The following is a 13516-nucleotide window of genomic DNA, read 5'->3' on the forward strand; positions in this document are numbered from 1 at the left end:
GCCTGAGCCTGTATACTTCGCAGTTAACCGAACACAGTCATGTGTTCAGTTGGTTGCAAAGTCTATGGACTCAGGCTGCCAGATTTATCAAAGTATAATTTGCATTTGACTGCAGAATAAAGTGATTTGTTTTATGATGGAAGAAGTATTTCCAAAGTATTTTGGTGAAGTTTATCCCATACTGCGTGATGCTTGCACTATAGACACCCCTAGGGCACCCAGAGGTCACCCCATGGGTCATATTTGGGTTGCATCCAGGTCATTCCTAGGTCATCTTTTGGTCATTCAAAGGTCATCTGGCGACGTCGCCGTGCGACGTCGTATTGATGTCGCTGGGAGTCTACAAAATGACGTCAAAGTGACGTCGTCCGACGACAAAAACGTGACCAAAAGGCAACGTCACCGTGACGCCAGGGTGACGTCATTGTGTTTCCAGGGTAGTAATACAGTGGACCTCCCAACTTGCCAAAGGTTAGGAGTCTATTATATGCACCTTATGAACTATAAATTATAGTGAATGAAGAGTAGCTATACAAACAATATAAGGTATGCATTCCTACAAGGTGCAATCAAACGATTATTTGAATGTTACTCTATGAAAACTGGACGAGTCGCGACTCGCAGAAATATGTTTACCTTCCAATCCCCCCTGTAATTGCGATTGTAATCATGGTTAATACATCATGTAATTGTAATCGATTAAAACAATTATACTGTAATTGTAATCGTAATTGTGAAAATATAAAGTAATCATTATTGATTACAAAACATAAGTAATCGCCCCATGTCTGCTCTAATTACAGTAGGGAAAAGTAAGTTCATTATGAGATATGAATATGAATGTTCAGTGTAAAGATGCTTCATTAAGTAATAGATCAATGGGGAATGGATGTAGCAAATGAATAGATAAAACATTTGGAATAGGTATGTGAAGAAAAATAGAAAGCAAGTAAAATTACTTACATGATGGTCAGTCTTGGGAACCTTCTTAATCAGTGTGTCACATATCTTGTTCAATTTAGTCTTCCAGCTTTCAGTGGTATCCTTGAGAAGTCTTTCCATCTCAGTTTTGATCTGTAAGCCAAAATAAAATTGTCAAGATCTACTTCAGAATGTGCATACAGTATAATTACTCCCTTCACACATGCATAACATGAAGGTTCCCAAATTCAAAAAATTGTTTTGTCTAGAACCTAGTAAAACTACCTCAGTTAAAAGCAGATCCTATTAGTTTTCATCTAATCACATAATACTGCATAAAAAATCTGAAATATTTTAGGCCTCCCACTGTATATTGCATCCTTTGATAGCACATTCTCCTTCTAAAGCGGGGTATATGTAGCTAAATACAGTGATGTATACATTAAAGACACATAATGCAGTGTGGGTTTCAAATACATATGCAACATAAAACTACATCATTAGAAAAAAAAATACTTACAAAACTGCTCTTCCAGAAGCAAGGGAACTTCATCAATATTGGTGAGATGAGTCCACCAGGAAGTGTTGATATCCACTTTTGTCGGTTCACCATTGTAGCAGTTAAAAGCATATTTATATGCTCAGTGTTAAGATTTTTCTTTTTCATTTCCTGGCAAAGTTCTTTGGTGTGCCTCACGAATTCGTCTTCGGTCAGCTCACGTTCTTGATTCTCTATAGTGGTAAACTGCTTCCTACCCAAAGCAAATCTTTTGGGGGCTGGATGAGCATGTTGTACATGAGGCATGCTCTTTCTCTTCTGTTTATAACGCTCAGTTCGAATGCTCTGACTGAGGGCCCTAGTAAACTGACTCTGGAATCGAAACAAAAAACATTTAAAGGATATAGGCCTATACAGTATCTAGTCTTGCGTTTAGAAGATATAGGCCTATACAGTATTGACCTCACATTTAAGTCTAAAATTTAAATTATTAATATGGATTTAGCACTTTATTTGGCACCTCAAACCTACAAGATTATCTATCTATTGATTACCAGATGCTTCAATCTGTAGAGGTGGCCACAGATGAGTCACCTCCATGCACTCCTATTCCTGTCAACAGGCACCTTTCCTTTCACTCAACCCCACTCTTATTCATATACCTCTCAACATCTCTCCATCTCACTCTCGGTATACCTCTCCCTTGCTGCCCCAGCACCTCACCATTGTATACCCTCCTAGTAACTCTCTCTTGCTCTACATACATTTCACATGCCCGAACCACCTCAAGGTGTTCGTTTTCACACTCTCCAGTACATTCAATCCCACACCATATTCCTTACGTACTTCCACATTCATCCTTCTGTCCCTCCATGTTATTTCACGTGCACCTCTCAAGTAACTCATGCCTTCCTGGTCAGTTTTATCATAGGCTTTCTCCACATCCATAAAAGGAGCATACAACTTTTGTACTTTCTCTATAGATACTTCTCCACTTACAATCTTTGCATAAGGCTTCAGCTATAGTTAGAGCATATCAGGGATGTTTTAAGCCAATTTCTATATTATAGTATTAGAGACAAGTTCTGCTTAAGAAAAATTTGACCTGGGCAAGATCCCTGTTCATTACATAAGCATACAAATGCCTATTGATAATAAATGGTAGCATACTACTATCACATTCTGGCTAAAGAGGTCCATGATATTCAATAAGCATACTGGTGAGATCCAGTAAATATCTACATGTACATATACCATTAAGGCAAGACTGAAAACACAACAGAGCTTACCCATGGAAACAAGCCTTCACGCTTGATGGATGGATAAGCAGACACCATCTTCATTCCAATTGCTTTGTATGTCCCCATAGGATTTGATTCAATCAAGGGATAAAACTTTAGATAATAATTTTTTGTCTCTTCAATCAGCTGTAGCCACACTTTTCGGGAACAGGTAGGCTCTAGTAGCATCGCTTTCGTCGCCCCTGACAGTTCAGGCAGAGGTGGATCTGTGAAATATTGTACTGGTATGGAGTATGGAGTGAGTAGGGTGGAAAATGGAGGGAGGGAAGAGCAAAAAGCACTGTAGATTATATCTATGCGGATGAATGAATGAGGAGGTCTGTGAAAGATGCAAAGGTATATAGATGTATTGAAGAGGTGGAGAAGTTACAGGAGTAGGTAAAGATGTAAGTTCTGGAGAGTGGTGTAGAGAAAACTAGGCAAGTATGATTTGGAATGAATGGATACAGTAGGTGAGTATGGTGTTTAAGGAAGAATCCAGCATGTGTAGATATGTTTGGGGTAAAGAGGTGAGGTAGAGGTCTGAAGAGGACAGCATGGTGGGTGGACTGGGTGAGAAAAGTGGTTGAAGGGAAGAGAGCATACAGGGAGCAGCTGGGAAGCAGAGGGAATGAGAACTTGGAAAGGCAGAAAAGAAAATTATTTGTGGAAATGGAGAACTGAATAGTGGGATGAGGATCTTGGGAGCAACTTGAGTGAGAAATGGAGCATAAGAAGCTGTTCTGAAAGGATTTGAAGGGAGTATGGGAAGGGAACATGGGAGTTGGTGAGGGTGTGAAGAATGAATGCAAACAAATCTGGCAACTGTAATGGTAAGTGAGGGGCAGGAACAGAATATATAAATACTTTCCACCCTTCCAAAATTGGTTTGTCCAAAGTTACCTTTGTTATAGGCACCAGTGCATCACCAATCTAATTACTATAATTCACAACTAGGGTCATAAACTAAAACTGCAACTTACGTTGTGGTATTCCATCACTTAATGGTCAATCTGACTCCTCTTCAAAATTTTGTGTAGGGGAGGTAGGAGGTGAAGGGGGAAGGGATAGGGTCTGATCACTGAATGAACTGTAGGGGGATGGTGCTAAGATGACAGTAGAATCGGGTGAGTGGGGAGGAAGGGAAGCAATGAAATCTAGGAGTTGCTGTTCCTGTCGTGGGGACGAGGGATGAGGAGCATGTGAGGGTCCAGCAGTAGGGGATGAAGGGTGAGGAGGGTTTGATGGGCCAGTGGTAGGAACTGTGGAGGGAATGTGTGAAGGGGCAGGGGAGTGGACTAAGGAAGATGAATATGGACTGAAGGCTGGAGACAAAGGCTGTGAGGTGTTGGGCTGCTGAGAGTCAGGAGACTTGTCCACTGCTATAAAAAAATCCGAGTGTCTCTTTGTCTGATGGGACGTTGAAGTGCAACTGGTTGAGCCTGCAGCAGATACACCAGTACCCCAGTAAAAGTACATTCTTATACATTTTTCAATTTTCTAATACCTAGAAACTTATGTTGAACACCTGCAATGAACCTATAAGTTTCCTCTACTTGCTGCTCACCCAATAAACTCTTGTAGCTTTATCTGCATAGCCTCAGATTATGGCCCCCTACTTTATTTTATATGCCCCCCCCAGGGGAGCCATGGCCCCCAGTTTGGTACCCCCCCCACACCCACACCCACATATATATATATATATATATATATATATATATATATATATATATATATATATATATATATATATATATAAATATATATATATTTATATATATATATATATATATATATATATATATATATATATATATATATATATATATATATATATATATATATATATATATATATATATATATATATATATACCCCCAAGGGAGCCATGGCCCCCAGTTTGGGAACCACACACACACACACATACGCACACACGCACGCACCCACGCTCACCCGCGCACGCACGCACGCACGCTCACCCGCGCATGCACGCACGCATGCACGCACGCGCGCACGCTCACCCGCGCATGCACGCACGCATGCACGCACGCGCACGCAAACCCCCCCACACACACACAGATATATATAATGTATAGAGCATAAAGAAATCTTTAAGCCTACAGTTAGCACACTATGGTTATCAAAATAACCCTATATAGCCTATGCAGGCAACAATCAGAAAATGAAGAGTTAAATGTACCTGCTATTAAAGTAGATGGCCGTTGAGGTGTGGCATCTGGACTGTCACCTGCAGGAGCTTCTACCGAAGAAGCTGAATTGTTGCTTATGTCTGCCAGTGTGTCTCCTTGGTGTGCAGCAGAACTAGTGGCAATTGGTGTGTCCTGTTCACCTTGCTGTGGAGCAGAAGTACTGGTACTAGCAGTTGATGTGTATTGTTCTTGGTGTGCAGTACCACCATGTACGAGTAACTTGCTGCTGGATGGTGAATACTCTTCATCATCAGTTAACAGGAGTAAAACTTCATTTTTCACTTCTTCTAACACTTCATTGTCTTCTATGAGGCTTCCACAAGCCTCCAACACAAGGCGGGCCGATCTTGAGACAACACAAAGTTTATCCTTTGCTGCAATAGTTAGAAACATATTAACTTCATTTAACTCTTCATATAGCTACAGTACTAATAATTTGGAAGGTCACCTATGACTAGAAGTAGAATCTTGATATAAAGTCATTTTAAAGGTAAATTGTAGTAAAATAAACATGTAGACAATACTGATAAAGAGGTAATCATGGTTATTATACATTAAAAAATATGCTCTACAAGATGCACCTGCTTTTTCCAATTTAGACCTACTTGTATTAGTTCATGTTTCATTCACATTTGGAAAATAAATATTAGGGCTACTGTACAATCTCATACACCACAGCTTCTAATAAATTCTGTGAGAAAATCTGCAAATGTTTCAGGTTAAAAAAAAAAAAAATGAATAAATAAATTTTTAAAAAATAAAAACTTAGTATTGTTCGACATAATCATTAAATTAACGGAGGTACAAAGAATCGGTTCATAATTCTGAAAAAGGATCATGACAAAAAGACTAAATTCATGAATTCTGAGGTACCAGTAACAGGGTTCAAATGTGCAGTATCGTACTGCATATACAGCAATTTTGACTGCTTACCTTTTTGCAAAAGACTGTCTATATCTGTCTCACATGCAACCGTCTTCCTTGTTTTACGATTACTGCTCCATATTCGAAACACTGGCATGCTATAAATGTAACAAAGAGATAATAATACAGGTACTGAATATAAAGCAAAAATGAAGGGCTGCAATCATATAATGCTACACACTCTTTAAAAAAAATGTGCTTACTAACATATAGGTAGATATCTTTTTTGTGACAAAATATTGTAGGATTAACCAACACATTGGCAACCATGCTTATCTTGTGTGTGTGTATATATATATATATATATATATATATATATATATATATATATATATATATATATATATATATATATATATATATATATATATATATATATATATATATATATATATATATATATATATATATATATATATATATATATATATATATATATATATATATATATATATATATATATATATATATATATATATATATATATATATATATATATATATATATATATATATATATATATATATATATATATATATATATATATATATATATATATATATATATATATATATATATATATATATATATATATATATATATATATATATATAATGCACATCACAGCAAGGCACAGCATTCAAAATCAGCTTTTATCTTTTAAACTTGTGTCAGCTTGGAAACATAAATACATAATGGGATCAATATTAGGAGTGGCCAGCTTGCACTGAATACTGAAACACTAATAGCCCCATCACCTACTCCAATACAACTGCTTTAAATTATACATGTTCAACAAAATGACAGTATCTGTTTGTTACATACATTTCATTATTTACATAATGAACAGGTAGAGGCCAATTATTCACTATACTGCAATAGCTCAAAACTCTTAGCCTTCCAGTTGGTGTCACTACATATGAATTGTAATGGTCATCATAGCCACAATTTGATAGCTTGTCAACTACAAAGAATTTCATCTGATCATACATTAAGTTATGGCACAAAAGACCAAAGACTGGAACCAGATTTTCCCAACTCAGTAGTAATGCTACTCCAGGTTTATATGTATGACCCTTGATACTCACTGCTGGTGACATGTAAGCCAAAAGAGGCTCAACTACTTCAAAATTGTGTTCTAGGAATAAGCTTATACATTGTCCCTTGATATCTGGGAATTTTACTGCAATGTCTACTTCAGTACCTTCTTTAACTATATCCCCAGCATAGAGGAAATTCTCATTGCCAACTTCCAAAAGAGGATTAGAGCAAAGCATTCTGTAACACATATATTTCTGGTGGTACTCTGACATGGACTTTGATATATTTTTGAAACAATGCCACTTCTTTTGTTTAAAAAAACCATGCTTCCCTTCAAACCGAAGGCACCACTGATTCCTACCTGGGCCAAATCTCTTAATTTGCTCAGGTATATGAAGGCAGTAATGCAATTTAGGAGTAATTGTCTCAGATGGAAAAATTTCTTGAAATTTGTAATGGTGACTGCTAATCAGCTGGTCTAGCTGTCCGACAGTGTTTAGATCAGCAAGTGGTGACGTAGCTAGCATTGTTATTTGTGAAAGCCGTACAAAATTCTTCCACATCTCATCATCTCTCTTTACTTTATGTCCAATTAAGAATGGTAAAGCATAACACAGGGTCAAGATTGATGCTGAAGTTTGCTTTATTTTCTTATCAGTAGCTAGTTGCTTCTGGTCTATTTTCTCAGGTTTATGACTTGAATCTAGGTATGAAAATGAAAAGTTTTCCATCTGAGCATTCAGATAGGCCAAGCTGAAATAATTCTTGCAATACACAAAACTATACAGCATTAATGCCATTTCATAAGGGACAATGCCTTCTGTTAACACATGCATTGGGTCATGGACAAGGCATTGACTTAATGGAAAATCTTTTATATTACTTAGAGCACTAGCTTCTTTAATTCCCCACATTTTACTCCAATACTCCATGGATGCCTTACTCAAAGTCTTCAAAGCAGCTGTTCTCTCACTATGTTCTACAAACTGGCGTTCCTCACATTCTACATGGCTAAATTTTCTCTTCAAGTCAACTTTAGTGACTTCACAAGTTCTGCAAGGCTTGACAGCAAAAGCAACTCCTTCTTTGAAACCTCCCAGCCATTGTGCAGCAAGAGTATCACATGGAACCATTACCAAAGCCCCATATACAGTTTGCTTAGAACCATTTATTTATATTTCTATTCCTTTTTGCTGCATGTCATTCAAAGTATTTAAAAAATCCTGAAGAAGAGTCTTAACTCCAAATTTTCTAATATCCCTGCTTTTGGCTATAGCTACGAGCTGAATAGATGACAGCTTTGATCGAAATTGAGGTGGAATATTTGCTAAGCTGTAGTAAAACATGGAGAGCTTGTGCTTTTTTACATGAGTGCCAAGAGGATTCACTATCTTCATGTTATCATGATTTAATATTATTTGCAATGCATTTACATTCTGCTGAAATACTGTATGCTCCCTAATAAATGTTCCATCACATATATCATGCATCATATCATTTTGTGAGTAATGGGATGTTTGCACTGCTCTTAATACCTCTGGCAATTGTAAGAGAGCCTGAATGCTCTCCTTGAATGGTACATAATATCCAAGCTTCTTTATTTCTCTTGTTTCTCCATTGACTGTTTTACTTTCACTCCCAACTAAAACTTCTTCAGGTGATATCAACTTGCAGTGAGTTTGGTAATATTTATGTCTATTATGGTCTGTACTTATATTGCTGAAATCAACATGTTTAATAGACTCCAAAACCTCACTTCCAAATTTTATTCCAGAAGTAGTGACTACCTTATTAACTGCTTGGGTCACATAATGATACACTAATAGTGATGTGTGTGCAATGATATCATTAACAGCACTCTTTGGAATTCTGTGCTGTGTTTCTAATTTCAATGCATATTCAGCATTCTTTAAAAATGCAAAATTTTCAAAGAGAGTATTTGTTTCATCACTGGGTATATCAAGAACATCTCCAATAACAGATTCTTCACCACCAGTAGCTGCCATATGTTCATCACTGATGCTACCAACTTCTTTGTGGCATCGCCAATTGTGTTGCTTAAAAGCTTTCCAACTTTTAGTAGTGTAAGCACATGTGCCAAGGTTACATGATATTAAGAAATTAGGACTATTTTTGTGCACTCTAAGTATATGATGAATATATCTACTGACTTTTGAAGTAGAGAAAGGGCACATAGAGCAATTATGCATAACAGCACTCATGATTAAAAGGTTATTTTTTTTCCTCAGCAGTATGCATCAATTATGTACCATACCAGTAGCTACACCACATGAATGAAAATTAGAGGTCATTCATTACTTCAACTTAGCACGGATGACATTTATGGGCTGAGTTACTGAATTTCTGTATGGAAGGCTATGGCCAATCTCATGCACCAGTTAACTATGACTTCATCTGATCATTTACCCCAGCCAATGGAGATAAGAGGGGGAAGAGAAACTGGGCAACAACAAAAGTTAGGGTAACCAGTACACCTGTCAGTAAGCATGTTTGTGTGTGTGTGCAACATATATGTTACAACAACTCCAAAATGTAATAGCTTTACAGTACATACCTTTATACTATTACTCTTAATACACACCTTGCAGCTACCAGTGTTTGAATTACATGGAAACAGAATTGGATCGTCCTGGGTCACCTCCTCACAGCTACACTTGGACTGGTATCCAGCAGCTGGTATCGGTGTGGCCTTTCGAATAGTGCTTTCCCATACACACACCTGTAACAGCAAGAAACAAAGTAGGGATTTGGAGACATTAACTCGTAAAGCGTCAGAGATGTATGATGTACACTAGAAAACTTCTGCCGTTTTCCTGATAAGTTGCACCATCAAAATATGTTCAAATACTGTTCTCATACATTACAAGCATTGCATGTGCTAACATTGATGTTGTCCTATTTGCATTATTTATGTTTACCTCTCTAGTGTTTTTTTGCTATGTTGTTTAATGCTTGTGAAACACCATCATATGTGAATTGTGACATGCATGTTGCTTTCTTGTATGTAATACAAGTACATGTGATGAAGAAAATGTATCTGAGTGATGTTTTTGACAATTCGAATCAAGTTTGTTGTGCTTTTGTGTTGGTATTTACTAGATGCCGTTATGGCTCTGAAATATGGTTTATTGAGAATTATGACATGCATGTCGCTATTTTGTAATCAAACTAGTAAAAACAAGTAGATACATATAATGGAGTGGAGGTATATGAGTTGACTTTTATGCCTTTTAAAGAATAACTGCTGATTTTTCCACCATTTGCGGAATATTTTGTGGTTCTAAAAATACCCCTTCCAGGCACTTCTGGGAGCAATGACTGTCATTTCCGTTAATTTCACATCACTTTGGATAAATTTAGCCAAAACAACAACAATAATGAAAAAGTAGTAGTAGTAGTAGTAGTAGTACGTAGTAGTAATCAAAAAAGAAGAAAAAGTAGTAGTAGTAGTAGTAGTAGTTGTAGTTATGATGATGAAGAAGAAGAAGAAGAAGAAGAAGAAGAAGAAGAAGAATATATGAGTATCATTATTATTATTATTATTGATAACATTATTAGTTCTATTATTCTCAAGTTGTTGTTATTATTATTATTATTATTATTATTATTATTATTATTATTATTATTATTATTATTATTATTACTGCTAGTAATAGCAGATATATAGTGGTTGTTGTAGTGGGAGAAATAGTAATAGTTCTACTAATAAATAGTAATGATAGGTGCAGAATTAATAATAATAATAATAATAATAATAATAATAATAATAATAATAATAATAATAATAATAATAATAATAATAATAACAATATCATAATATTATCATAATATATCATAATTACCTATTAGAGGTTTTTACTGTTATTCTTGTAATCATCATTATTAGCAATCCTCAGGGTAAATATTTTACAACTTCACCAGTCTTTAGATGGCTTTCCTATCTTTTTTAAATGATAAAGGTATTCATACTGAGTAATTTAAACCCCATATATATCCACTGCAAATTAATGGTTACAGAGATATAAGGACTGATAGGTTAAGTTAATTTACCCTTATAATAGCTAACCGAGGGCTCACATGGGGATAAAACCACCCTGTTAGGCTTGGTTAAAATAGGCTTGATCAGTTCTGTTCAATATCGAAATAGTTACAGCTGAATAGAAAGCAAAAAAGCTTGATTTAAGCATCTAGGGAGGCGGTGGCCGAGTGGATAGGGTGGTGAGTGTGGGGTGGGACTGATGTCGACGCATGGGTTCGAATCCCCACCAGTGCTACCTTAAAACTTTGTGTCATTTGCCGAGTGGCTTAAAATCACCTACATGTCACCCTGACACCCAAGTTCTAGTTGCATCTGTATCTATAAAATTCACTGTATGTCTGTCTGTGTGTGTTTGTTTGTTTGTTTGTTTGTGTGTTGATTTTTTCATCACTGACACACCGTCAGAGCCAGCTCAACCAAACTTGGCATGCAGATACCTGGGCACCTCTGGATTGTCCTCGGGGGGTCTAAATTTGAGTACCCCCTTCGGTTACCACGTTACAGGACGTGCCATGTGAAGAGAAACTTTAATGAAAACATACTTTCCCTCATAGCGACTTAATGGTTGGTCTGATCCCATTTTTGAGGGCATACTTCCTTTGCGGAAGAAAGAGATCTACAACTTTGCTCTCTATGAAAATTTCTGTATCTGTGACGCAAATGGTGTTTTTTTTTTGCACTTTTATGTTATTTTTGGGCACTTTCATGTTACGGTTGAATTACTTTGCCTCATAGCGACTTAATGGTTCCACTAATGCACCTTTCCTTATAATCATTCTTTCTATAAACAATGCCTGTACAACTTTGCTCTCAATAGAAAATTCTGTATCTGTGACACAAAATGCGCTATTCGGTATTTTTAAGTTACCGCTTAGGGTACCGTTAACTTATAAAAAGCGGAAAAACGCAATTTGTTACTTTTTTTATTGATAGCGAAGTTATAGAGCTATTTTCTCGAAACAGAATGGTTATTATAAAAAGTGCATCTCGGGAACTGTTAAATCTCTGTGATCCAAAGTATTTAAATGGTACCATGAACGTGGCCAAAAATAACACAAAAGTGATGTAACGGTTCTCTCTCTCTCTCTCTCTCCCTCAACAAAAAAACACACACACACACACACACACACACACACACACACAGAGAGAGAGAGAGAGAGAGAGAGAGAGAGAGAGAGAGAGAGAGAGAGAGAGAGAGAGAGAGAGAGAAAACAACCCGGGCAACGCCGGGTAACTCAGCTAGTATGCAATAAAGATGAGCTTTGGGGTGTATAGCATGGGCCTTTCAGGTGCCACTATAAACCCTCGCCCGCACACCAACGGGCCTGCCTCTGACCAACATCCAAGTGGCAGACACGCCTACGGTGCATAAGGGCTAGGATGTAAAAAAAAAAAAAAAAAAAAAAAAAAGCGACCCGTCCCTGACCCATGACGGCCATTGTGAGACGCAGAGACCGGTGAAGTTGTAAAAACTTACCATGCTCAGCGGCAAAGGCTACAATAAGCCGATAAAATACTCCAACACAGAAAACTAACAACGGATTGACGAACCAAGTCTCTCTCTCTCTCTCTCTCTCTCTCTCATAACCTCTTGTTATTAATGTAACTAACTTACTTGTAATAGTGCGATATTCATTATCAGTTGACAGGCAGGGATGGCCAGGTAGAAAACTTTGTAAATTTTAAAACTCCACCACTGTCATCAGTCTCCGCGTTTTAAGATGGCCGTTCCTGGATCAAGATTTTCTTTCTTTTCCGCTAAAACTCTTACCATAGTTAACAGAACTAATCGAACCTATTAAAACCTAACCTAACAGGGTGGTTTCATCCCCATGCGAGCCTGCGGTTTGCTATTATAAGGGGATATTAACCTATCAATCCCTACCTAGTCACAGTGCAGGAATATTCACAACCTCAAGAACACTCACACGTACCTTGACCTGTTGTTGTTTTTCTTCGAGGCTATCGCTGGTGGGACACTTGGCCAGTGTTCTTCAAAAAGTGTGGAAGTAATTGAAACAACCGCGTGCGTCCCTCCGGCCTCCACCGTTGAACTGCGTATTCAAGACTCCGACGCGTATCTCATGAGCGTGTTCGTTTTCGTGTCGATGCGTAACGACAGTTGCTTTCATTAAACTAAATATATAACCATTCACCGTTTCAGTAACCATGTGACTGCTTTTGTAATTAGCAAGTCATTTTGATATTAAGAACTAGACAATTATTTTACAAGAAGCGTGGATAAGTATTTCACAAAAAACATTCATGTTGGGATGGAGTTCGAACGATTGGTGCTGAAATAAGTGAGAGTTAGGATACTAAATCTCAAGCTTTTGGTAATTTTACTGGAAAGTCATCTAGCCTAAGTTCTATGGAAAAGATATTCAGTGCAAACATTCAGTGACTAAAACCCTTTGTTTCTGTCAGAAAAGAATTAGCATTCTGTAATGAGTTTCATTGCTAGCACACGTTGTGAGGCGTTGTTAAGTGAACACACGTGTTTATTTTTGTGATGTTCAGATAATAACAAGTGTGTTTTAAGACACCCTTAAATCGCGTAATGATAATACATTATCTGTAT

At 37.0% G+C, this 13516-nt stretch overlaps 1 protein-coding gene across 1 annotated transcript; it reads right to left on the bottom strand.

Annotated features, from left to right (window-relative positions):
• Nucleotides 1-494: 494 nt before the first annotated feature.
• Nucleotides 495-12990, bottom strand: LOC126995090 (uncharacterized). Its single transcript, XM_050854375.1, has 8 exons — nucleotides 12870-12990; nucleotides 9478-9615; nucleotides 5844-5932; nucleotides 4901-5284; nucleotides 2710-2927; nucleotides 1442-1792; nucleotides 914-1074; nucleotides 495-501 (listed from the first exon to the last, which is right to left on the bottom strand). Exons 3-8 carry the CDS (start codon nucleotides 5929-5931, stop codon nucleotides 495-497), a joined length of 1209 nt encoding a protein of 402 aa, XP_050710332.1. The 5' UTR covers nucleotide 5932; nucleotides 9478-9615; nucleotides 12870-12990.
• Nucleotides 12991-13516: the final 526 nt, after the last annotated feature.

The sequence above is a fragment of the Eriocheir sinensis genome, unplaced genomic scaffold (genome assembly GCF_024679095.1).
Source record: "Eriocheir sinensis breed Jianghai 21 unplaced genomic scaffold, ASM2467909v1 Scaffold98, whole genome shotgun sequence".
In the NCBI taxonomy this organism is placed as follows: Eukaryota; Metazoa; Arthropoda; class Malacostraca; order Decapoda; family Varunidae; genus Eriocheir; species Eriocheir sinensis.